The 24,028-nt window shown below is 37.5% G+C and overlaps 1 protein-coding gene across 8 annotated transcripts in view; it reads left to right on the top strand.

Moving 5' to 3' along the window:
- CNTN4 (contactin 4) overlaps positions 1-24,028 on the top strand; it is a 914,517-nt gene that overhangs the window by 712,108 nt on the left and 178,381 nt on the right. For all 8 annotated transcript variants that reach the window (XM_058726189.1, XM_058726188.1, XM_058726182.1 and 5 more), the window contains one exon: positions 22,011-22,208. In XM_058726189.1, the coding sequence (XP_058582172.1) occupies positions 22,011-22,208 (198 nt within the window). The remainder of the gene's footprint in view (positions 1-22,010; positions 22,209-24,028) is intronic.

Genomic DNA, 24,028 nt, shown 5'->3' with positions numbered 1-24,028 from the left:
TTGACCTTGGGCTACAACTCTCTTGGTACCCCTGTACTTCACTAGTTTCCCATTTCAGTCTCCTTAACTGGCTTCTTCTTACTTTCCTGTCATCTTCCCATCTTCTTTAAGTGAATTATAAGAGCCCTCAAGTTCAGGACCCAGACTTTGTATATAGGGAGTATATATACATACTCCCTAATGATGTCATATAGCTCATGGCTTTAAAAACCACTTTTATACTTATGTTTCCCAAATGTCTCTCTTCACTATCCCTCCCTCCTAAATCCAAGCAAGACTCGTGTATCCATTGTCTGATCATCACCTTGCTTGGTTGCCTAATAGTCATCTCAAAGATAACATGACCAAACTTGAGCTTTGATCTTCTTTCTAAATCTGATCTTGCTAGAGTTTTCCCAGTTATAGGAAAGGGCCGCCCCGTTTATCCATTGGCTCAAGACTGAAATTTAGGACATAACCCTTAATTTATTTCCTTTTCTTATACTACCATCTAATTTGTTAGCAAATCCTTTGCATTGTACCTTCAAAGTATACCCTGTGTCTAACAACTTCTCCCCACTTCCACCACTAACACCCTCATTCACACTCCCAACACATCTACTTTGAATTTCGTTAACAGCCTCCTAGCCGTTCTCCCTACTTCTATTTCTACCCCACTCCATATGATAAAAGACAGAATGATACTTTTGAGATGTAAGTCAGTTCATGCTTCTTCCTTGCTTAAAACTCTCCAAAGGCTTTTACATCTGATTCAGAGGGAAAAAAACCCTAAAACTCCCCTCTTGGCTAATAGCCTCCATATAGCTGATCCCTGGAATGTCTTAATCATCATCCCCCTTCTCATTGTCTTGCACTCATACGCTCTGTCTCAGAGACACTAAACATATACCTGCCTGCAGTGGAGTCTTTGTGATTGCTGTTCCCTTGTCTTTAAATTCTCATTTCCCAGATACCTGTATGGCTTGTATCCTTTAATGTAAGAACTGTGGTCATTTTCACTCCTTCTCTGATATTTTTAAAAGTACCATCTCTCTCATTGCTTCTTGTTCTTCATCATGTTCGGTACCATGTGATTATGCTCCTTTGCAAGAACTCTATGTATTTACAGATTTGGGGGATTTAGTGGTTGTATTTTAAAACACTTTATATTAAAACCACCATAGATTTATTATCCAGTGGAATTTGAAAGTAGAATAAATGTGTAATATAAACTCCTGGCTTGTAATAAACTGCTGTGGGATCTGTCTCCTGGCTCTTCAGAATGTGTGTTCTATCCTACTTTTCAGGTAGGGATACATCAGTGGAAAGTTGAAATGCACTATTTTATTTGGACTGGACAATCATCTATATCATGTAATTGAGAGATACCTAGAAAACAATCTTCTCCATATTTCTTTGTCATTGGTCTGCCATCACACCTGTTAAGTCCCAACATCACTATCAGTCTTCCCTAATGGAACTAACAAGTTAGAAGTCAGCCTAAAATGCTTCTATAAGAAGACTTTGCAGAGACTTTAGCTATAATTACATGGTCTAATAAGCCAGAGTCTGTTTACAGAGCAATAAAACAAAATATGTCATCTTTTAAAACACTGTAAAGGCTCTCTCAACCCACCACCCCCCTCCCCCCTCTTAGCTAACTTTCTGGATAAATAGATTCTCTCCAATCCTTCTTTAAAGCACAATGCCTATTGACTGTGGCAAACTGTAGGTTCATGGCTTGGTAGGCTACACTAAAGTAAACCTATACCCTTCTGTTCCTCCCTTTTAAGTTGTATACTTGCCGAGAGTCAGTTTTTTTTCCCCTAAACCTATTTATGTTAAATTGTACTTATATAGTTTAAATATTACATAAATTAATGAAAGGTAATGAAAAGGAAAGAACTGTCACTTCTACAAAAACAACTTGGAATCCTTTGAGGAAGACTTAATAAAGGCAAGTCAATGAAAAATAAAGATGCTGTGGGCAAGATAATTATAAAAATTTAGGGGAGGGGATCATTAAACTCTAGTAGGATTCTATTCTCTTGTAATTTCACCAGTCTTTTTTTTAACAAAACCAAGTCTCAGGCATGATGAGTGTAGTTTAGGTAAAAATGATAACATCAGCCCTAGTTAACAGTCAACTTAAAAAAAAAAAAGATAACACTCAAGGAAAAAAAAAAAAAAAGGAGGTGCCTGGGTGGCTTAGTCAGTTAAGCATTGGACTCTGGATTTCGGCTCAGGCCATGATCGCGTAGTCGTGAGCCCCCGCTGTCAGTGCAGAGTCTGCTTGGGATTCTATGTCTCCCTCTCTCTCTGCCATTCCCTCATGTGTGTGCGGGCATGTTTGTGTGGTCTCTCATGCTCTCTGTCTCAAAATAAATAAATAAACATTTTTAAAAGATAAAAAATGAGAAGGCAAAGGGGTATATGGTTCCTATATCAAAAGATTGAAAAGGGTGCCTGGGTGGAAGTTTGGTTAAGCATCAGACTCTTGATCTCACCTCAGGTCATGATCTCACAGTTGGTGAGTTCGAGCCCCACACCTGGCTCTCCCTCTGCCCTTCCCTCCCTCCCTTCCTCTCTCTCTCCCTCTCTCTCTCTCTCCCTCCCTCCCTCCCTCAAAAAAATAAATAAACTTTAAAAAATATTTACAAATAATACATTTGATTTTCTAAATAAAAATTTATTAATGAATAATAAATACATAAATAATACCTAATAATAAACTTAATTGCATAAGATAGTTAAGGTGTAAATATGGCTTTTTTTTTTGTGGTTTCCCACTTTTACTCTTTAAATTAACCAATTAATTCTAGGTTCCAAGAGTGTAGGTCAAGAGAATTTTTATATTATTTGTAAACACCTTTCAAAAATAGGGATTACATTCCCTTATAGACATGTTAAGAATACTGAAGGAGGTGAAATATTCAGAACAATCCTTTGAGAAAAGTAAATTACTAGTCCCATTTTATACGTGATGCTTAGAGTAAATGACTTAGAGCTGACCTGTTAGGAACTAAGGTCTGCCTTACTCAGGGTTCCTACTGAGTTCTTAGGGTTGAATGCCTCTTCACACCTCTCCTACACTTCCCATTTACATCTTTTACAATGTAGAGTTTTCAAAATAAACACCAACTAAAGACTGCTGAGATAATCATGTATTTTAATTAAGGGCTTCCGAATCCTTATGACATGATGATAATAGAAATGCCATGCTTACATATCCAGTAACCAGATCTCATATTTTAGGAGGTTTTAAGAGCATGTAGGACAGTCCCTTGATTTGGGAAATGCTGTTTATTAAATTCACCTCTTGGAGATTTTACAACTTAAGGATTTGGAGAAGTCCTGTAGTGAAGAAATGTACCCAACTTTTTTCAACCTGTAATCTCCCCAACATATTTGTCCACACAGTTTAACATATGGCATATAATGCCTCTTTAAATTCAATTAACCCAGTATTTCATGCATATGTGTTTTAAATGTTGCTTTGTAGAATGGGTGCTCATGTTTTTGTTTTGTTTTGTTTTGTTTTTTTCTTATGATCAGTTGTGTTTTTACAGACTCTCAACTTGTTGACCATAGTTCTCTGGTCTGAGTCTTTTTATTATATCCTTGTTATCATTTCTTAATTAAGTCAGAAGGGAAAAGGCAAATGTTTCAAGAGATAGACTTGGCAGTTTCTTCTGATAGCTGAACCTTGGCACCCATCACCTTAGAAGTCACTAAGGGCCACATGCAATTCTCCACAAGCAGAGATCTACTAAAAACTAAGATCACCCCTTGTTCAACAGGTCTTGGTTAAGAAACTTATGGAGAGCCAAAAAAAAAAAGAAAGAAAGAAAAATTCAAACTCCTGCCACAAGCTGAAAAAGTACATCTAAGGTCAGGCGTCATAAAAGAGGGTCAGCTAATCAGTGTTCACCTAGCAGTTTGTGATCTGAAGGGTAACAGGAATGCTAAAATTATATGTATCTTGTCCCTTATACCTAACATTAGTATGTCTGTGTTTGTGAAGCTGGCTGAAAATAATTCTGTGCCACATGCCCTCCTTTGCAGAAAAACCAAGCCATTTGCTGTTTACCGTCATTTGTGTCTGTCCTGTGCAAACGCATAGTGTGCTAGCACCTGGCCACCTAGTAAATAACAGATGAACATTGGCTGTCTATACTCAGAGCTTTTATTGAGAGGGACCTTCATTCATTCCACTCTTACTTTCTGTCCTGAATCATCATCCATCAGAGGAGATCAACTACAGAGATACTCCTAGAAAATACCTATCTGCCTGATTCCGCATCCCCATACTCTTGCAAAACTGACTTGACTACTAGAACAACTCAAGAGTTGAGGTGACTTGCCCAAGTTCACACCTCTGACAACTGGTAGATGCAGCATTATAACTAAAATTTTAGCCTAACCTTTTAGATGATATGTTTTTAGTTAGAATCAACCTAGGTAGACATCTGAGAAAGATGAATTAAAGCAAAGAAGCCAAGAATGCATTAGAGCAGTCCTGTGTTAGCAGAACTAGCCAGGGACAAGGGGGGTAATTTTTGCTTCAAATAGAATTAAAAAGGTAGAATTGGAGAACAAGTTTTCAGAAGTCATCATACAACTGGCCATTGGATACTTGTTGAGATTATATAACATTCTTCAATATTATGTCAATTGTCTAATTGTTTTGTAATCAACATCCTTTTTGTCATAAGTTTCAAAACCCAATTCAAATGAGCTTGAACAAAAATGAGAACATATTGGCATAAAATTCCCATTAGATGCAGCTAGATTTTAGTTCTCGAGTGATAGTTTTAGGAATCTGGCTATGCATGTTTTGGCTTTACTTTGCTTGAGCTGGCTCTCATTGTATGGTAACCCCAGCAAAAAGAGTGACTCATTCCCAGTGATTTTAGCACAAGCTTCAAAATTGACTTTCATGTGCCAGCTTGAGTCATGTGTCCATCCCTAAACTAATTATGGTGACTGGAGGTTATGGGGTGGTGCTGGATAGAAAATTCTGATTGGGTAGACATAGAACATGTGTGCATTCCTGGAGCCAGAATGAAGAGAAGCCCAACTCATATAATAGCATCTACTGAGAGTGGGAGAGAAATGGTTCCTAATGAAAAGTCGGGGATGAGTTGACCAGGTGGGAAAAACTAAGCACCAAAAACGATCAGTGTCCAGTCGTTGTCTTATATGTATCAAGGTATGTTTGCAGTCCAGGATCCCCAAAGAGTTATTTCAGGATAGAAGAAATAAATACCATGAGCCATAAGATTTACTGTCCTGGAAACATAAGCAGGATTCAGGAAACCTGATTCCCCTAAAACTATATCCCTACTTTATATATCCTGTTCTGTAGTGCTTAGAATGCCTGGTATATAATAGGCACACAGAAATATTTGTTGAATGAGTGATTAAAAACTAGACATAATGGATACAGTGTTTCAGTTTGGGGTGGTGAAAAGTTCTGGAGATAATGAGTAATAGTTGCACAACAATTTGGATGTACTAATACCACTGAACTGTACACATTAAAGTGGTAAATTTTATGTGTATCTTGCCACAGTATAATTTTTTAAAAGAGAGAAAAAGCCTACTCATTGAGAAAGACAAAATTTTGAGGGCTTCTTTGGGCCTCTTGTTTTCCATTTAAGCCTGCCCTAGTCAGTCACTGGACCTCAGGGGTTAGGCAGTGACCGGTGTGAACAGAAGCGGTTTCCACAAAGTGAGGCACAGATATTAGCTGTCCCCTACTTCATTCAAGAAGAGCAAGGGGCACAAAATGACTTAGGTTCATGGAAATCCGGAAGATTTGCTTTAGGAATGCATGTATGAAAAAGGTTCACTAGCTTTTAAAACTGTATTTTCTCCAAGGGCCAGGCAAGTAATAGTATAAATGATTAAGATACTGTAGGCAAGGGAGAGATCCACATGATCCCTTCAAACAGGCCAGCCACTGCTCATCTTTGGCCACTTATTGCCTTGAGGGGAAATGAGGTCAGTATTGTGTGGCCTTGTAGTTTTCCCTGAGGAGACTTAAATGTGAAATTCTCTGTGAAATCTTTCAATTTTTGAATGTTGGCAATCATTGAAAAACACTTTAAGATAGTAAGCAGGGGAAACAGAACAAAACTATTACACAGATCTGGCTCATCGTCCCCCACCTTGAATTAAATGTTGTAAATGTTCCCGTCTTTCAATTTATTTTCATTTTCTTCTGAAGCTCAAACTATTGTTCACTTTGCCACAAAACACAGTAATGACCCCGTGCATTTAGTGTATTTTACAGTATAGGGTGACTTGTGTGGTTAGAACAAATATAATCATTCCAGTTTTACTCTTTTTTTTTATTTTTTATGTTTATTTTTAAGAGAAAGAGAGAGAGCAGGGAAGGACTGAGAGAGGGAGACAGAGGATCCAAAGCTGGCTCTGTACTGATAGCAGAGAGCTTGATGCACGGCTCGAACCATGAACCATGAGATCATGACCTGAGCCAAAGTCAGATGCTTAATCAACTGAGCCACCCAGGCGACCCCAGTTTTACTTTTGAAACCACTGAGGCTTTAAGTAGAGTTACTTTAAATTTGCACCCAGATTATGTCATGAAACTTCAGGTCATTTCTTTCTTTCAAAACTCCCCACCAGCTTCTGCTATATCATTTATCAAGATCAATTATTTTTCCCTTTCATCAGAGAAAGCTGAGTTTCTCAATTCCCCACAACTCCTTTGTTACTCAGATGGGAGAAAAAAAAATTGTTACCTATGTGAAACTATAGAAGAAGATTTGTGTATTTAGATCTAATAAATTCAATAACCAGGGAATTTAAATCATATAATATTTCCCATCTTTCCAAAGATAGACTTTTTTTTTCCTAAGGGAACTTTTAACTTAAGAATGTGTTTAAATCCCCCTGGCATGACGGAATAATCATTAATGTTTACAGTTGCTATAGCAACTAGAAATGCTGATGATTGAGTAGGAAAAGAGCCTGAGAGAGGAAGATAAGCTGTGTCAATTATTGAACATCTGTCAAACATTTAGCCAATTTAAAGTGACAGGCAAAATGCTCAAAATTGAAGGTGGGTGAAATGTATTTTTCCTAACATTCACTTAAGAACATCAGTTTTGTATTGTTTTGCCACTATTACAGAGGGGTAATTAACTTTTATTTTCATCCATGTAAAAGAGGTGTTTTCGATGAGTAAGATATGTTTGCATGTGTAATTTTTTATGCTCTAATAGTGTTAATCCAAATCTACTGGATGTTGCTTTACAGTGTCTGAGCTCTTTTGCATACATTATTTAATTTAGTCTCATGGTAATGCACACATTTGGTAAGTAATATCCATTTTATAGAATTTTGCATTTTATGGGAACAGAGAGGTGAAAAAGTGTGTTTCAGAACGTATGCTTCTTCATTCAGGACTCTCCTCTCCTCATCCTAGCCACTACTCATTTATGCAGAGGCATCACCCTACATATTTGTCACATGTGTGTCCACTACCCGCTCTTGTACCATGGCAGGCAGATCAATTATGGCTCCTTTTTCCTTGAGTACCACTGCATCCTCAAAACCCTAACGTAGCATTCTGGAGAGCCAATACCAATTAGGCAGAGCTCCCCAGTCAAGTTAAAATCTATTTGCAATCCCTGCCCAGTAATGATTTCTCACCTTTGCTTGGTGTTTTCTCGTTTACAAATCATTTTCATGTATATGCTTTTATTTGGTCATCAAGCCTCTGAGGTGAGGGTTATCCCTTCTTTACATGTGAGAAAATTGAAGCTTAGAGAGATTAAGTGATTTGGCCAAGATCACAAAATGAGGTGCAGGACATCTCCCTACTGCCTTTCAACTACACTATATGAGAAAAGAGCAGTAGGTGTAAGAACTAAGGTCATGGATTCCAAATCCTGCCCTAATCACATGCTAATTACAAACCAAACCACACCAAACCAAGAAAGGTTAATGCCTCCTGAGGTACTTCTCCCTGCTCCTGAAAGGAGAGTAGTAGACAGATTTTCTCTGGGATACTTTCCTGCTATCAATCTGTAATACATGAGTTCTAAATATAACTTTACTGCTAAGTTTCCCAATTACAGCATTTGTTTATTATCTACCATATGTTTATCATTGCCCCCCCCCAACTTCTAGAAAGTGAGAGAACAAATTAGTTTTAAGTTACTATTTTGCTACTTCAGCTTATTAGCATGAATATACTAGTGCTACACAAATGGTCAGAAGATTTAATTTTTCTGGCTTAGTTTTGCTTAATGCCAAGTTTTAAACATTCTCTGTGTTGCTCACTTTTCCTTTCCTGGAAAATAGATATTACATCCTAGAAATGAATCAAATGAATACTATAAAATGAAAATAATTTCAAAAAATGAGTACAACACTAAGATAAGATGTCATTGTAGCTTTATTAATCATAAACCCTGATCTGGTCTGTTAACATAAGTGGATGATTTAGAATGGATCTTTACCATGAAGTTGAATGGATATGTAGATGATCAGACAATTGTTTTCACAATCTTTGCTTTAGCAGTAATACCAATAAACATTAACATTTATTGAGTACTTGTATTTGCTATACACTGTGCTAATTGTAATTAAGCACTTTGCTTATTACAACATTCCCTTTGATCTTTTCAGCCACCTATAAAGTGTATTATTATCCTCACTTTTCAGATGAGGAAATTGAGTCTTAGATAAGCTAAGTCACTTTCTGGGCCTTATAGAAGGGGCAAAGTTTCAGGACCAGAGAAATATGTCTAACTCCAAATACTAGAGTACATATTTGACTGGTTATAGAAAATACTCTTAAAATACCTTAGGTGAGGATATTTAATTTAAACACACACACACACAGACTTAGACATCAGATAGAGAACTGTGATGATCAGATGTTATTTTCCTCTGAAAGTTTTTCTTGAAGCTGCCCCCCCCCACCACCGTCTTTGCCGCATTGACATAAAAGTGATACAAGAGTCATTGGTAAGAATCCACTGTTTCTTTTTTTTTTAAATCCATTATTTATTTTATTTTGACACACACACACACACACACACACACAGCGCACAGGGAAGGGGCAGAGAGAGAGAAAGAGATAGAATCCCAAGCAGGCTCTGCACCGTCAGAGCAGATCCCTACACAGGGCTCCATCTCACAGATCATGAGATCATGACCTGAGCTGAAATCAGGAGTCAGAGGCTTAAGCAACTGAGCCACCCAGGCACCCCAAGAATCCACTATTTCTAAGAGCTGGTAATTTAAAGAACAGTTTTCTTTTAATTTTTAAGTTAATTTATTTTGAGAGAGAGAGAGCGAGCACAAGTAGGGGAGGGGAAGAGGGAGAGAGAGAAAGAGAAAGAGTCCCAAGCAGGCTTTGCACCATCAGCACGGAGCCCAATGTGGGCTCAAATCCACAAACTGTAGGATCATGACCTGAGCCAAAACCAAGAGTCAGATGCTCAACCAACTGAGCCACCCAAGTGCCCTGATTTAAACAACAATTTTAAATGGTAGTGGGTGGTGGGATATTAGTATACAATGATTTTTCAAAGGACATTCTGAGGGGACGTATGAATGATGGTAAGAAAAGGACACTACTAAATGGAAGAGGGGAGGTAAGCTAAGCCTCTAAGTAGGAAAAGAAAGGACAAGGGTTTTTATTGGTTAAGACATTTAATCTAGAGGACAGAAACTCAGTGTCCACTAGGGAATTTTTTTTAATGAACAGATTTACTGATTTTTTTTTTTAAAGCAGCTTTCGTGAAAGACAAAAATGTTGCCTCAAAATTGATTTTCTCAAGTAACTCAGATACCACCTGCATTCACTTGCTTTGCCTATCAGCTCTCAGTCTTAGCTTCATCCTCTCAAATCAACTTGTCTCTAGCACATTAAACATGGGCACGAGGCACTTTGCTCACAGCCCCTACATCTCAAAACCTGAAGGAGAAAAAAGGCCCCCTTTTGCAGGGATTGCATTTTAGAAGATTCTGATTGGCTGGCTTTTGTCATATGAGTCTTCCTGAACCAATTACTGTGCCTTAGGGGATGAGGTAATATCATTGGTCTACCTCAAGACTCATGCCCATTCCTATGGCCAGCCTTTGAGGAATGATGATTGGTTATCATGAGAACCAAAGGAAGAAGTATTGCCAAGAAGAGTAACTTACCTTTTATGGCAAACCAAATAGTAAAGAAAAACTCAAGGATGATTAATCATTCATCTGGTTCTGTCCACCACATCTCAAGGCAGAATTTGACTATTATGGTCATTCAATATCTTTTATGTTTATAAAGGTACAAGTAAAAGTAAATTCTTCTCTTTGGGAAGGACAGGTCTATTTTTAATAGACCACCAGGCCAAATGCATTTGTTATTGGTCTTACTTCAGCATTGGCAAAATGCAGACAAGAGATGGCAAAAAGCATCTCTGATTACAATGAAGACTAATATTTGCTTGGCAAATTTGATTAAGGGTTAATTTAGAATCAAAATTTAAATGTCAGTTGTTTGAATTTCAGACCACATCTTTAATTGAGGAGGAGGAGGGTGTAGAATTGTTTAATAATCTGATGAAAAGGCTGTATATCAGTGACTTGTGTGGGAGTTGGTGACATTGCTTGAAAACTTGTTCTGTTACTCATATAACTGCTTGAATCCTTTTAAAAATGTAAATAATTATAGTTTAACTGACATTTTCTACCATTTACTCAAAATTGTTAATCATTCCTAAGAATGCCTTTCAGTTCCCACATTGAATATTTTTTCCTTTCTCCCCAGAAATTGCTAAGCTTCAGGTAATAAGACAGATTTTGATTATGTTGTGACAAACAGCACATATTCTAATAATGATGATGTGTGCAGCCTTTTCTTAGAAAATATCTTTAAATGTTGATATACAAGTGACCTGTATATCCTGATATTTCAAGATTTAACTGGTCAGCTAGCTAGTTCCCTGATATTCTGAGCATCTCTTGAGTGCCATACAGGATTAGGTACTGTGGCATTCAAAAGGAAACAAGATGGTGGTGAACCCTGAAATAACCCCCACTGTAGTTATTTCAGCAAAAGGCCTGGCAACATCAGTCATGATAACCTCTGTGCCCACCTTGTTACTGGCTCAGTTAAGCTGAAAGGTGCCATTGCAATGGCTTCCAGCATAGGAAAAGAAATCTTTGCCTAGGTGTCAGCTTTAATCCTAAATCTAAATCCACTGGTTTTCTTGGTAGTCTTAGAATAGATCACTTGTTTTCCTATGTCTCACTTTCCCTGTCCCTCCAATGGAACCAATCTTTATTCTGCTTATTTCCTCTACTTATTAGTAGAGGCAACAAATGAGATTATGGATACTCAAGTGTTTTGAAGTGTAAAGAATTAAACCAGTTGTGATTCTGCTCATGTACTTATAAGACGTAGCCTTACTTATGGGGCGCCTGGGTGGCTCAGTCACTTGAGCGTCCAACTTTAGCTCGGGTCATGATTTCACAGTTCGTGGGTTTGAGCCCCGCATTGGGTTCTGTGTTGACAGGTCAGAGCCTGGAGCCTGCTTCTGATTCTGTGTCTCCCTCTCTCTTCTCTCTGCCCCTCCCCTGCTCACGCTGTCTCTCTCTGTCTCTCAAAAACAAATAAATGTAAAAAAAAAAAAAAAAGAAATTAAAGAAAAAGACGTAGCCTTACTTAAGAATAGATTTGAAATCCTGGCTCACCAAATCCAAGTTTCCTTCCTTCTATGTGGTAATATCTTAGTCCAGGGGTTAGTGCCCCCTTTGAGTAACTGCGGTTCTGGCCAGGCCACCCAGGTGTCATCTGGTTACCTGAGTTTTATTGGCACATGTCATTTAGCCTGTTGTGTTGTATGGGCTAACCATCTCTGCATGCCTACCTCTCTGCTTTTACTGAGTCTTTTTTCCCTTAAGTATTTGGAAGACTATGAATTAGTCATCTTTTCTTACTGCCATTTTGTAAACTCAGTAAAACTGCATGTCAGAGAGTCAGAGATAAAAGGAAAGTTTTTTTAGAGAAAGGGCTTAGCCATTCTGATTTGAAAAATGTACATTCTGATATTATAGATTTTCTGTCCTTCTCTGATTTCAGTGATTCTGCTTTGCAATCAGTGGTCTAATGGAAGTATTGTATACTCTTCTTTATAGGTAACTTGTTTCTTACTAATGCTTTTGGCCTAGAGTTTAGTAATGAATTGGTGCTCTAGGAAACTTGGGACATTTGGAATTCCAATTCAATTCAACTAATATTCACCAGTTGATTACAGAATGGGAGGGACGAAAGTGAAGCATATGTTCCCCTGCCATATGTATTCGTGTCCACAAGTAATTCTTGAATCTGGTAGCTGGAGAAGAGACAAGTGATTGAATAATTCTAATACAGGAAAAACAAAATTTTAATATGTGAAATAATGTGTAGTTGCCGCGAAGCAAAAGAGAAACACATGTTGATTTGGTTGATGAGCAGAGACACATATATTTTTCCAGGAGGGAAGATGGCTCTCTGCAAAATGTAGCCGTTGAGTTAAGCAGAAGGCAGAAGGGCATCCTGAGAGAGAGTGACCAAGCCTAGGCAGGGAGATTGAAAAACATAGAGCACATCAGGGGATCAGTGACTGTTTTTCCACTTTACCTTCAGCAACTGTACTTAGCAGGACAAACATTTCTTAAAATATAGTTTTGTTGGTAAGAGCAAATCACAAAAAAAGCTAAAAAAACAGAGGTCTCCGCTTACAGCCGAGACAGGTAGGCATAGCCTTCCCATAGTGCCTTATCTTTGTATTTAAAGGTGATTTCAGAGAAAATAGATATGTATTATATGGCAAAGTAATCAGAGTAATCAACCTCTCTGTTCTTTTGCAGAGCCTAGTTTGAAGAGTACTCCCCCAGAATATGGACTTACATGGAGAGAGGAGTAGGAAACTAAGACTAGATAATTTGAAGTCCTGCTTTGGAAGGACTTGACAACTATGTTGATGTATTTTACTTGATCCAGGTTGCAGTGGAGATCACAGAGGATTTGTGTGGGAAGGAGGAATAGGATCCAAAACTCCTCTTTAGACAAATTAATCTGGCAGTGGTGTGTGGGTTGGCCTGGAAAGTTGGCAAAATGGCAGGATGTTCTTAGGCCGATGACAGGTAATGGTGAGATGGGCATAGGAGCAAGAAATCCTGTGGAATTCTAATCTACAGGATTTGGATACTGACTGGATATACCTTCCCCAGCAATACCTCCCCCAACATTTCTAGAGACAATCAGAGATCTGGCAGAAGGCCTTGTAGGAAAGGGACATAAGTTTTAAGCTGAAAGAGGTATATCTCATTTTTTTCAGCCCAATTCTCACCTGAGGAAAAGTGGCTTTCTCTCTAGAATGGGGCATTGAACTTTGATAGGTATCTTTTTAACCAGCATGCAGTTTTCACATTGTCTCACGTATTTTATATTTTACTTTGGCTGTCAAAGATATCTATGCTTTAAGGAATTAAAACTTACCAGATGAGCTTTGGATGTTGTATTTGAGTTCTTCATAAAATACGATAGTACCTTTGATTTCCTTAAATGCCAAGTTTTTAAGAAGTAACTGAAAGAAACATCCTTTAATCCCAATGAACAGTATTTTTTTTTCTGCCTCTCATAGTCCATTCAAACTATCACAGAGAGATAGCCTTACAGGTTTGACTACGTGAAGAGGGCTGGACCACCGCTCATCACAGTCGTACAAAGCTCTAATGTTTGTTCTGTGTGGTTTTGGTGTCATCTCTACCTTCCTTCCATCAAAATACTCCCATTAGCTTGTGCTTACTCTACAGTACCATTTTCATGCTAGCAAGAGCATGCAACTAAGTGTCAATTCCATTTCTTTGCGTTTCCTCTCTGTATTTCAAAACAGGTCACACACTCAATTGCCAACTGAGCAATATGGGCCTGTGTAAGAAGTAGGGATTGGTAAAGGCTGTGGCACAATGGAGACCCCCAGCCCTCTCCTAAATGGGCAGCCGCTACTCAGCTCTGCCAGTTGTTTCCCTCATGGAATGAGACACTAGCGTGTTTCTCTCTTTTAATGCACTGTTTCTCCCGGTGTGATCTCCAGACCACCAGCAGCAGCACCTGGGAACTTGTTTCAAATGCACATTCTTAGTCTCCATCCCTGACCTTCTGAATCAGAAACTGGGTGTGGAACTCTGCATTCTGTATGGTAACAAAGGCCCTTCTGGTGATTCTGAGCTCACTCAAGTTAGAGAACCATTAGTGGAGTGGATGCTGTGTTGCACTTCCCTGATTTCTCTTGAGGACTGATAACTGAGAGCTGTGTTTGAGTTTCAAGAAAATCCCAATATCTAGATGTTCATGTGATTTTTACTCTTTTTAAAGCCTGTGAAACCATAAAAGACACGCATGCTTATGCAAGCTAAATCCATTCTGTGTGCCGTCACTTTGCAGCTTCTACTCAAGAGTCTGAATGTGCTAACTTTGAAAAGAATGCTGTTCTGTTGAAAAAAATATATGGATTCTTTCCTTAGTGTATGAAAGTTTGCTGACACCAGACCTAGACGATATTTCCCAAACTTTTTTTACTGATATTTTTCTGAGCGCAAAAGAGCGTCAGCATGTACCCCTGGGAATCTGGGAACATATCCTGAAGCAGTGAACCACAAGCACATGGTTTTGTTGAAGCCTTGCCTTATACATTTATGATTTGTATGGGTTTTATATCTATTCCATCATATACTTATATTTGGCTTATGCTCAAGACAATGTGTTAAATAGCCCTCAAGTTAAATTCTTTAACTTTTGCCTACAAAATTTTAAAGAAAGTCTACACTCCAGAAAAGTGTCTAATTCACCCAGTAAGACAGAGGCAAGAAAACAAGAAGTAACCCATAAAAGGGAGGAGATTGTAAACTATACACAAGAGCAACATTTACAGGCTATGTACTTGACTCGAAGATGTCCCTTTTTCCATCTTATTTCCCGTACCTCCACTCTCACATCTGAGTGACCAAAGCACATGTACCAAATAATCATTGAGCGAAAAGTCAGGAGGCTTATTTTTAGAAGTGCCTGCCCCCAGTTTGCATGAGATTTGGCACTAGGCCTTTTCTAACCCCTGCCTCACACGGTCACCATTTCATTTCTCCTAAATCACTTTTACAAAGATGGTGAAGAATTTTGACCTTAGGTACCAGCACCAATTGATTGGAAGCAACTGCCTAAAGCACTGTATGGAGAATGATTGTGAATTTGTGTGTGGCATAGTCAGTCACTGTGTCAGCCATGGGTGGAGGAGTTAGCAGCTAGTGGTCCAGGTGACAGATACATGTCACCCCTGCTCTATTCAGCACCAGTTACTATTGAAAAACAATTTCTAAATTCTGGGAGGTCCTGCTTGATGCTGGAGACTTGTCTAAACCAGGTTCTCTGAGTCACAAAGCATCCATGTTAGGGGTCCTTTCAGCCACAGGCATGATTTCAGGAACCTACATAGTATAGTGCCACGGCCAGCATTGTAATCATTCAAAGCCCATTAGTCTATGTCATAATTAATAGAGGTATAATATCTGTCCTATTGTGGCCCTTCAGATTTCAGCTTCTCTTAGACACCTCTCTTCTTCTGTTTCATGAAATGCTGTTGACTGTATGACAGCCAAATATGACTTTATATTGATCTTTTAGGGTGTTAGTATAATTAGAGGTTTTATCCAGAGGCATCTTCTCTGAGAAGCCAGAAGTCTGTCAGCCACTCCCTCTTGGGAGATCTCACAAATCTTTCATATGACAACACACTCTTCTCTTAGGCTTTCCCATTTCCCACCACCTATTTATGATGTAAAATCACTAGTGCTGTTTAGTGCTTGACTTTTCTGGTACAATTCTTATTTTTTCTGGAATTACTTAGATTACTCCCAATTTATAACATCTCTCTTTTCCTAAGTTCGTAGAAAGACAAAATACTTATCAATCCATTTATAAGCAAAAAAACAAAAAAGCAAAACAAAACCAAAAAACACACAAAAACACATTCATTCTTAAAAGCTGATATCAACATGTTTAATGTTCAATTTTGCTCTTAGTTCAGGCAGGGAAACTGTTCTTTTTATTATTTCTATTTTTCAGATGAGACAACTAAGAAGTGGAAATTACTTTCTAGCTGATAAGCCCTGAAGCCAAGACTCAATCCATATATTTTGACAACAAATCCAGGGATCTTGGAACTGGGTTATGCTCTCTCCCTTCTTGCCCAGGAAAACTACTAACAGGTTCCAATCCCTGTCTTCAGTTCCATTGCTTAGCTGAGTTCAATGATTTTGCGAGTTGGTGTTTGCTAAATATTTGGCCAAGAAGTAAACCAGTGAATATATTCATATAACCCATTGTATCTATAGAATCACTTAAGATACATTTTCCACATCTACCTGCTTAGAATATCTCAGTTTAAATTCAACTTCACAACCCTGTACAAAAAGTAGAATTAAGTATTGATAAAACTATCTAAAAATAAGGAGACTCTCATACTGTTTAAATAATTTATTAAAGTGAAAGTGGTTACAACATAAGGACTAGAATCCAGATATCCTGAGTTAATTCTACTATCTTTTTTCTACACAATACAACACAGCTTAATTGAAATAAATGTAGTGTACTCTTTGTGTGTGTGTGTGTGTGTGTGTGTGTGTGTGTGTGTATGTGTGTGTGTGTTTATAAAAGTTATAGTTCTGTGGGTGCCTGGCTGGCTCAGTCAGTAGAGCGTGCAACTCTTGAACTTGGGTTGTGAGTTCAAGACCCACATTGGATGTAGAGATTACTTAATTTTTTTAAATTTAAATAAAAAGTTCAAATGTTCTGATTTTATCAATAACTACCTGTGTGATTCTTATCAAGCTACAGGGTATCTTTGGATCCCACTTTTGTCATTTGTCAAATTAAGATTTAGGGTTTGATGTTATACATATAGAGTTGTGGAATTTTAATGCTGAAAGATACTTAGAGACCATCTAGTTGTACTCCCTCATTTACAGATAAGTAAATTTACAGATAAGGAAAACTGATCTTTTCTAGCTCTAAAATAAATTCAGAGAGGACCATATGGGTTCCTAACAGAATCAACTCTTGTGAATACTGTGACTACCCACTTACCAAATGTGTGGTTGTGATACACGCATGTAGCTTCTCTAGATTTAAGTTTCCTGCTCTGTGAAATTCAAGGGGTCATGCTAAGTTTTCTTTCACATTTAAAACTTTGAGGATTAAGAAAGGCATCTTTGAAAACTGACATTTGTGCTACCCCTGGGACAGGACTCAGAATGTCATGAAGCATAACGTAAGTCTAGAAAGAAATTAGCATCAGGAACACGTTAAGAGCATCCATCCAAAGGACTCTGATCACAGGGTGAATTTGCTCAATGAATACTTAAATTTGAAAATTGCTTGATTGATGTCTTACTTGAAAACTAATAAGCCAACATTCTTTGCTGTTGGCCCAAAAATATGGAAAAACGAACCAAGTAAGAGAATGAAATGTTGTTGTTCATTTCCTATAGATTTGGAGGCTACAAGCCAAAAAACCATCACTAGGTCCTTCTTCCCTAATGGATATCACATTATAACTAGTCTCAGCATTTTTCAATTGAGCATCAGAAGCTTCACAATCTATTAAACATTGTATTCCAAGTATCTGTTTACTGAGTTGTTACAAATTGCCAATGGGACAGGAACTGTCAGTCATTTCCAGAGCAATTAGTGTGTGAAAACTTATCAAAAGAAATCTGTCAAGTTTGAATAAGTATAAATACTGCATAGAAGTCCCTAAGGAAATCAAACTGAGTGGGATACATTTTTCCTCATTGCAGTACATTATAATTTATTTTGTTTTATTTACTTGGCTCTGTTTTTTAGCATGTTGATAGCATGTCATTTAACCCAATGGATTAATGTTTTGCTCTGATAAAAATAGACTTTGCTTTTTAGAGGAGAACTAGAGTGTCTCCTTGAGTGATACAGTAGTGGCTCCTTCCTTTCAAATTTGGAGAGCTCTTGTTTGCTTCCTGGAGGGAGCACTGGAATGGGAGTATAGCTAAAAGGACTCTTAGATACAGGTCTTCTTCGACTTAGGATGGGGTTACATCCCAATAAATCCATTGTAAGTAGCAATGCATTCACTTAGCCTAGCCTCCCATAAACTCTGAGAACCATCTGTAGTCTCCTTTGCCACTTTTTGACTCTGTGACCTTACCCTTTCTAGGCTTAAGATTTTTCATGTCTTTAAAACAAAGAAATAGAACAGGTGATCCACTGGGTAATTTTTAGCTTTACTGCACATTTTACCTGCACTGATGCCTGCATTATCATTGTATTATACTTCTTATGCTCTTTCCCCCTGTCCTGGAAAATAAAAATATACTGTTTACAAGAAGTGATATTTGCTATAAAGAAAAAAGAATTAATATGGGGCGCCTGGGTGGCGCAGTCGGTTAAGCGTCCGACTTCAGCCAGGTCACGATCTCGCGGTCTGTGAGTTCGAGCCCCGCGTCAGGCTCTGGGCTGATGGCTCGGAGCCTGGAGCCTGTTTCCGATTCTGTGTCTCCCTCTCTCTCTGCCCCTCCCCGTTCATGCTCTGTCTCTCTCTGTCCCAAAAATAAATAAAAAAAAAAAGAAAAGAAAAGAAAAAAGAATTAATATCTTAGAGATGTCCCCCTTTCAGGAGGCTCAGCATGATCTCACCAGTGCACCAACCAAGATTTTTTGAATGACATTTGTACTTTAGGACTCAACAGTATTTACAAAGGTCACATGTTCAACTGATGTTAGTTATGATCTCTAACACCATCCATTTGAGACCATTTTTGGCAACTGCGGTATGTTCCTTTTTCTACACCATGGAAAATGGCCATAGTGTTATATTATTATTATATTTTGGGAAGGTTATTATAATTTTAAATCAACATTTTGTTATTTTCTGTTGTTTAAACTCATTTAATGATCCTCCCAACACTGAAGTGATAGAGTTAATAATCTTCATGTTATACTTAACGTTTGTTGAATTGAAGTCATTACTATTTGTTCAGGGTTTCCCAACCTAGGTTTTGTGATCTATTAATAGATGTTTTAGAAAAATGGTATATATGTAGAGGGGACGAGGAGATTTTATGATCAGAAGAAGAGATTTTATTATCATTTTATACAGTTAAGTTGGTATGCTTAAACTCATGCTCTAAGGAATTTGAGGAATCTTGGCATATTAAAAATCCTTTGCAAGTCTTGAAAGGATAAATTTGAAAATCTATTAAAATTTATTTAATCTAGGTCTTCTCAAAGCCATTTGATCATGTAACCCATCTAAATTTAGGAAAGGTGGGAGGGAGAGAACTTCTGTAAACAAGAAATTAACATTCCAAGGACTACAGTTCAGGAAATGCTGCAGTATATGCTTAAGGTTGTTTGTATCATCTCCTAAAGTACTAAGTCACTTATGTCACAAAAACAGTGAAGCCAGAATAATTAGCTTATTTTTAAATAGCCAAACAGCATGTTAATTGGGTATTTTTTTTTGTTTTTACTTTTAAAATGGCTAACTTTTAATGATTTAGATGTGCTTATGATTCATAGTGCTTTCACATAAAATAATCCTCACTACATACCTGCATCACATTTGTTATTATCCCTACTTGATAGGTTAAAAGTTGAAAGTGAGTATGTTTAAGTGTCATTCCTTATGTAATACAGGTTTAAATTTTGGTCTTTTTTTTTAACTCCAATTAGAAAAATGACAAATTAGATGTTCTTCTTTCTTTCTTTCTTTCTTTCTTTCTTTCTTTCTTTCTTTCTTTCTTTCCTTTTCTTTTTTTTTTTTTTTTCTGATATCCATGGTCCATACAACTTTCTAATTGCCTTGTCCCACAGAATTCAGCGAGGTTGCTATCACTGGCCACTAGCAACAATCTTGAGAAATGTCTTTAGAAAAAGAAAATACAGTTTTGTATATTTGATTACAGCTTTCCTTGGAGGTGTGGGTTGATTAATGTTGTGCTGGTAAATTACTTTCTAACTTCTACCTTGTGATTTTGGAGATGCTAATTTATACTTAAATCTCTCATGTAGCTAATTAGGGCATAGACAGTGTTCTCCTCATTGTTCATATGAGAACATTGATATGCTCAGAGATCTCTTGGTTTGCCCAAAACTCACACACAAATTGAGTGATCAGTACATAGTGCTGTGCTGTTTGCTCTGCTCTTTGTTAAAATCTCCTGTTTTTCATGGGTAAACAGCCATACCAGTTGAACTTCCCCATGATCTCTTATAGGGGCTTTCCTCCCCCAGATTTTAGTTTCTTCAGGAAGTGACTAGCTTGCTGGGAAGCACTTGCTTATTTATACTGAGTATCCTCTTGACATCAGCATGGGGTTACTTATAATTACAGGCACATGCGTAAATAAAATGATTAACTATTCTCATATAAACATAATTATATCTCTCTAAAATAATACAGGAGGAAACGTTATAATCCAGGGATAAAGGGAAAGCAATCTGCATGACCCCTCCTTTGTATGTAAACAGTGGATTATTAAGGCAGAATATGTTTCCTGTTGCACATTTGGTTATTGAGGTCAATCACGCTTGGGACTCATCTAAGTATTAAAAAACAAAAATGCCTTTATAGCAATTAGTGTTCTCTTTACAAAGCTGAAGCCTTTCTCCCGTTTTCCAAGGACACTGCATACCTTTAAACTTCTGCCTAGAATTCTATTAAAGAAAGATATATAAGAATTCAGCCAGCTGGTTCTGAAGCCAGAATCTTCTTTTGCATCTAGTTTTCCCCCTCCCCTACCAATGTAGTTTTTAAAGATAAAGTGGGGGCACATTAATCATTGCCAGTGCCTAGTATATCACTTCTCCAGCTTTGGACACATCTGGAGATCACACTTTAAAGAGAGGAACCATGGAATGCCTCGAGCTGAAGACATTTGATTTCCTTGGAGCACAGTGGTTCACTGCAGCAATTCATGCCAGCTCACTGTCAGTGAGGGTTCTTCTCAGAAATTGAAAGCATGGGATCACATATTCATTCACAAAACAGTTACCTAATTCTTAAGAAAAATTAGAACTTTGTAACAGATGTTTTCACGTCTGGCTGCCCATTACACAAATCCCACTGGCATTCTGGGATGAATAAGCATTGGCAAAAAAAAAAAAAAAAAACGTTGCTCTTGGACTGCTGTTTCATACGCAGTCCCTTATAAATATAATAAATTTTTCAGCCAATATTTTTAGGTACACATTTACATTTGGGACCAGCCCTCTGGCCAGTCAGCATGTGTTTAGCAAGTATTTGCTGCAATATTAAACAACCGTCTCACTCAAATAGTGGAAAAATAGTTCAACTATGCAAGAAAAGAGTAAGAATGTGTGTTGATAGTAAGAAGTTTTGGGAGAAGACTAAACTGAGACCCAGAAATTATTCTGTACCTTCATAGGGCCAAGAGTTTGGATTTAGTTACTTTGTTCTCCAGTGCCAAAGTTTCTCAGTTGATGGAAAACTGTAAAATGTGTTGAAAAACACAAAGTGCTATGCTGCACCATAACAATTATTATATATAAAATGAAAGAAGTGACCCAAATGGTTTTCAGGGTGGCTTCCAGCCTTACTGTATCAAAATTATAGACTCTCTGGGTCTATAATTTGCGCATGAACTCAGTAAGTATTGCGCGGTGCTTGGCACATGCTTAGCAAACTATAAATGCTTATTCCCTTGGCTTAAAGAGGTTGGACTTGTTTTAATCAACTATCAGTGTGTTCTTTTTAGTTCTCTAGAGATAAAATCTTATTGACTGACAGTAGGAGTACTGGTAAAATATTTAAGGGATTGTGATCACTTCCTGTTTATATTTAGCAGGCTGAAAAAAATCAGTGGGCAACATGTGAATTTCTAACTTGCCCATTTTTTTCATGAATACAGTAGCATTCTAATGCTTGAAAACATTTTTGCAATGATGATTCCTTTGCTTTCAGAGCTCAGTTATGCCTGGATCTTCAACGAATACCCTTCCTATCAGGATAACCGCCGCTTCGTTTCTCAAGAGACTGGGAATCTGTATATTGCCAAAGTAGAAAAGTCAGATGTTGGGAACTATACCTGTGTGGTTACGAATACAGTGACAAATCACAAGGTCCTGGGACCACCCACACCACTAATATTGAGAAATGATGGTGAGTTTCCTAAGGGATTTTGTTATTCCCGTGTTTTGAGATCGTATGCTGCATATGGAAAACTGTTATATTATTGGCACACAAAAGCTGTCTAAATGAAATTTAAGAAAAGTTTAATGCTTTTTACATTTGGTTGCCTATATTTGCTCCACTTTGTGTAAGAAGTAAGCCCATGAATCTGTTTTGAAAACTAATTAGAAATTTAATTGCTAATCTCAACAGGAATGGAATGTGGATTTAGGTGAGTATAAATAACAAAGTGTTTCTTTTTCACTTAAAATGTATACACAAGCAGAATGAAGTAGAAGGTTGAACACCTAGCTCATTAATCAATTCTATGTGATTTAGTATTAAGTGTCCAGAAAGAAGTTTTAAATTATCCAAATAACTTCTGGATTTATGATACAAATGACATAGTTCACACTACAATGAAATGCAGGAATACCAAGGCTTATTTGAGAAATAAATTTTAATTTCCAATACTTTTGTGAAAATGTTTCAAGAAAACATGTGATTTTCCCCTTAATTATCTGGATGAATGACATAACAGTGTATGGTAATTCACCGTGTGCTTTTCAAAGGCAATCTTACTGAACTGTATGCCAAAAATCTAGTTCCACTATGCCTTTTCCCCACCAGGAGTCTTTTTATGAATTCTGTCCCCTCTTCTTGAGATGCTTCTCCTCCTCTGAGTCCCAGCCTTTCATTTGACTAAATGATACTGGCCCTTTCATTTTCTTCAAGTATATCACTTTCTCCCAGAAGTTACATCTGTCTGACTCCCTCCCGACTATGCTGCATCAGGTATCTTCTCTATCAAGTCCAATAAAGCCCATTACTATAACCCCAAGAACTCTTCATTTTGTATCACAATTACCAGTGTGTTTCCCTGTCTCCCTAACTATAAACTTGCTATTTTAGAAGCACATGTAGTGCCTTGATCACTAGTGTATCTCCAATACCTGTACAATACCTGGAACATAGGAGATTCTTAAGAGATATTTGTGCAGTAAAAGAAAACAAAACACAATTAAGTCTTTCAATAATGGTCAGTATAGAGATTTAAGCAGCCATGGTTAAATATTTATCTTTCTATTCTTTTTAAATTCCATGCCCATCAAGTACACACTTGAGCCTTCCATTATGAACAGGAATTACTAGACCCATTGTACAGGTAAGGAAACTGTCAGACAAGAATGTTAATAACAAGCTTTTACTAGGTACTTAACTATTTGCTGGATGCTCAGAATTTTACCAGGATTATTTCAGTGAAACCTCAAGCAACTATATGAGGAATATCCTCTTTTATCTTTTATAGATGAATGAACTGGGGCTCAGACATGTTAAATAACAAACCCCAAAGCCACATACCTAGCTAAAAACTAATGGCTCTACAGTTCACACTTAGCTCCCACGTCCTGTTGATTCCAGAGCTAATACATTAATGCCTCAATCACTAGGTTTCATTTCATTACACTCTACCACCTCTTACCTGAATTTGTACAACACAAACTTGCGGATTCAAGCCTAGAACTCAGATTTCTCTCCAAATATGTTCTTCTTCCCTTCTGTACTGAAGGGACTTTGTACCCAGGTGCGGCTGTGAATATGAATTTCTTAGAACAGGATATTTGTAGACAAACCAACTTGCAAATAGGGTCTGAGCATCCTTACAGCATAAACCATACTATGGAATTTTTTAGCAAATGATGTAGATTTCAATCATTCCTTTATTTACTCATGCATTTAACGTGTATTTATTTAGCACTTACTATGTGACAGCCACTATTAGTGCAATGAACAAGAACAATAGGGCCTCT

This window comes from Neofelis nebulosa, chromosome 4 (genome assembly GCF_028018385.1).
Source record: "Neofelis nebulosa isolate mNeoNeb1 chromosome 4, mNeoNeb1.pri, whole genome shotgun sequence".
NCBI lineage: Eukaryota > Metazoa > Chordata > Mammalia > Carnivora > Felidae > Neofelis > Neofelis nebulosa.
This window is presented reverse-complemented; position numbering and strand designations above follow the sequence as displayed.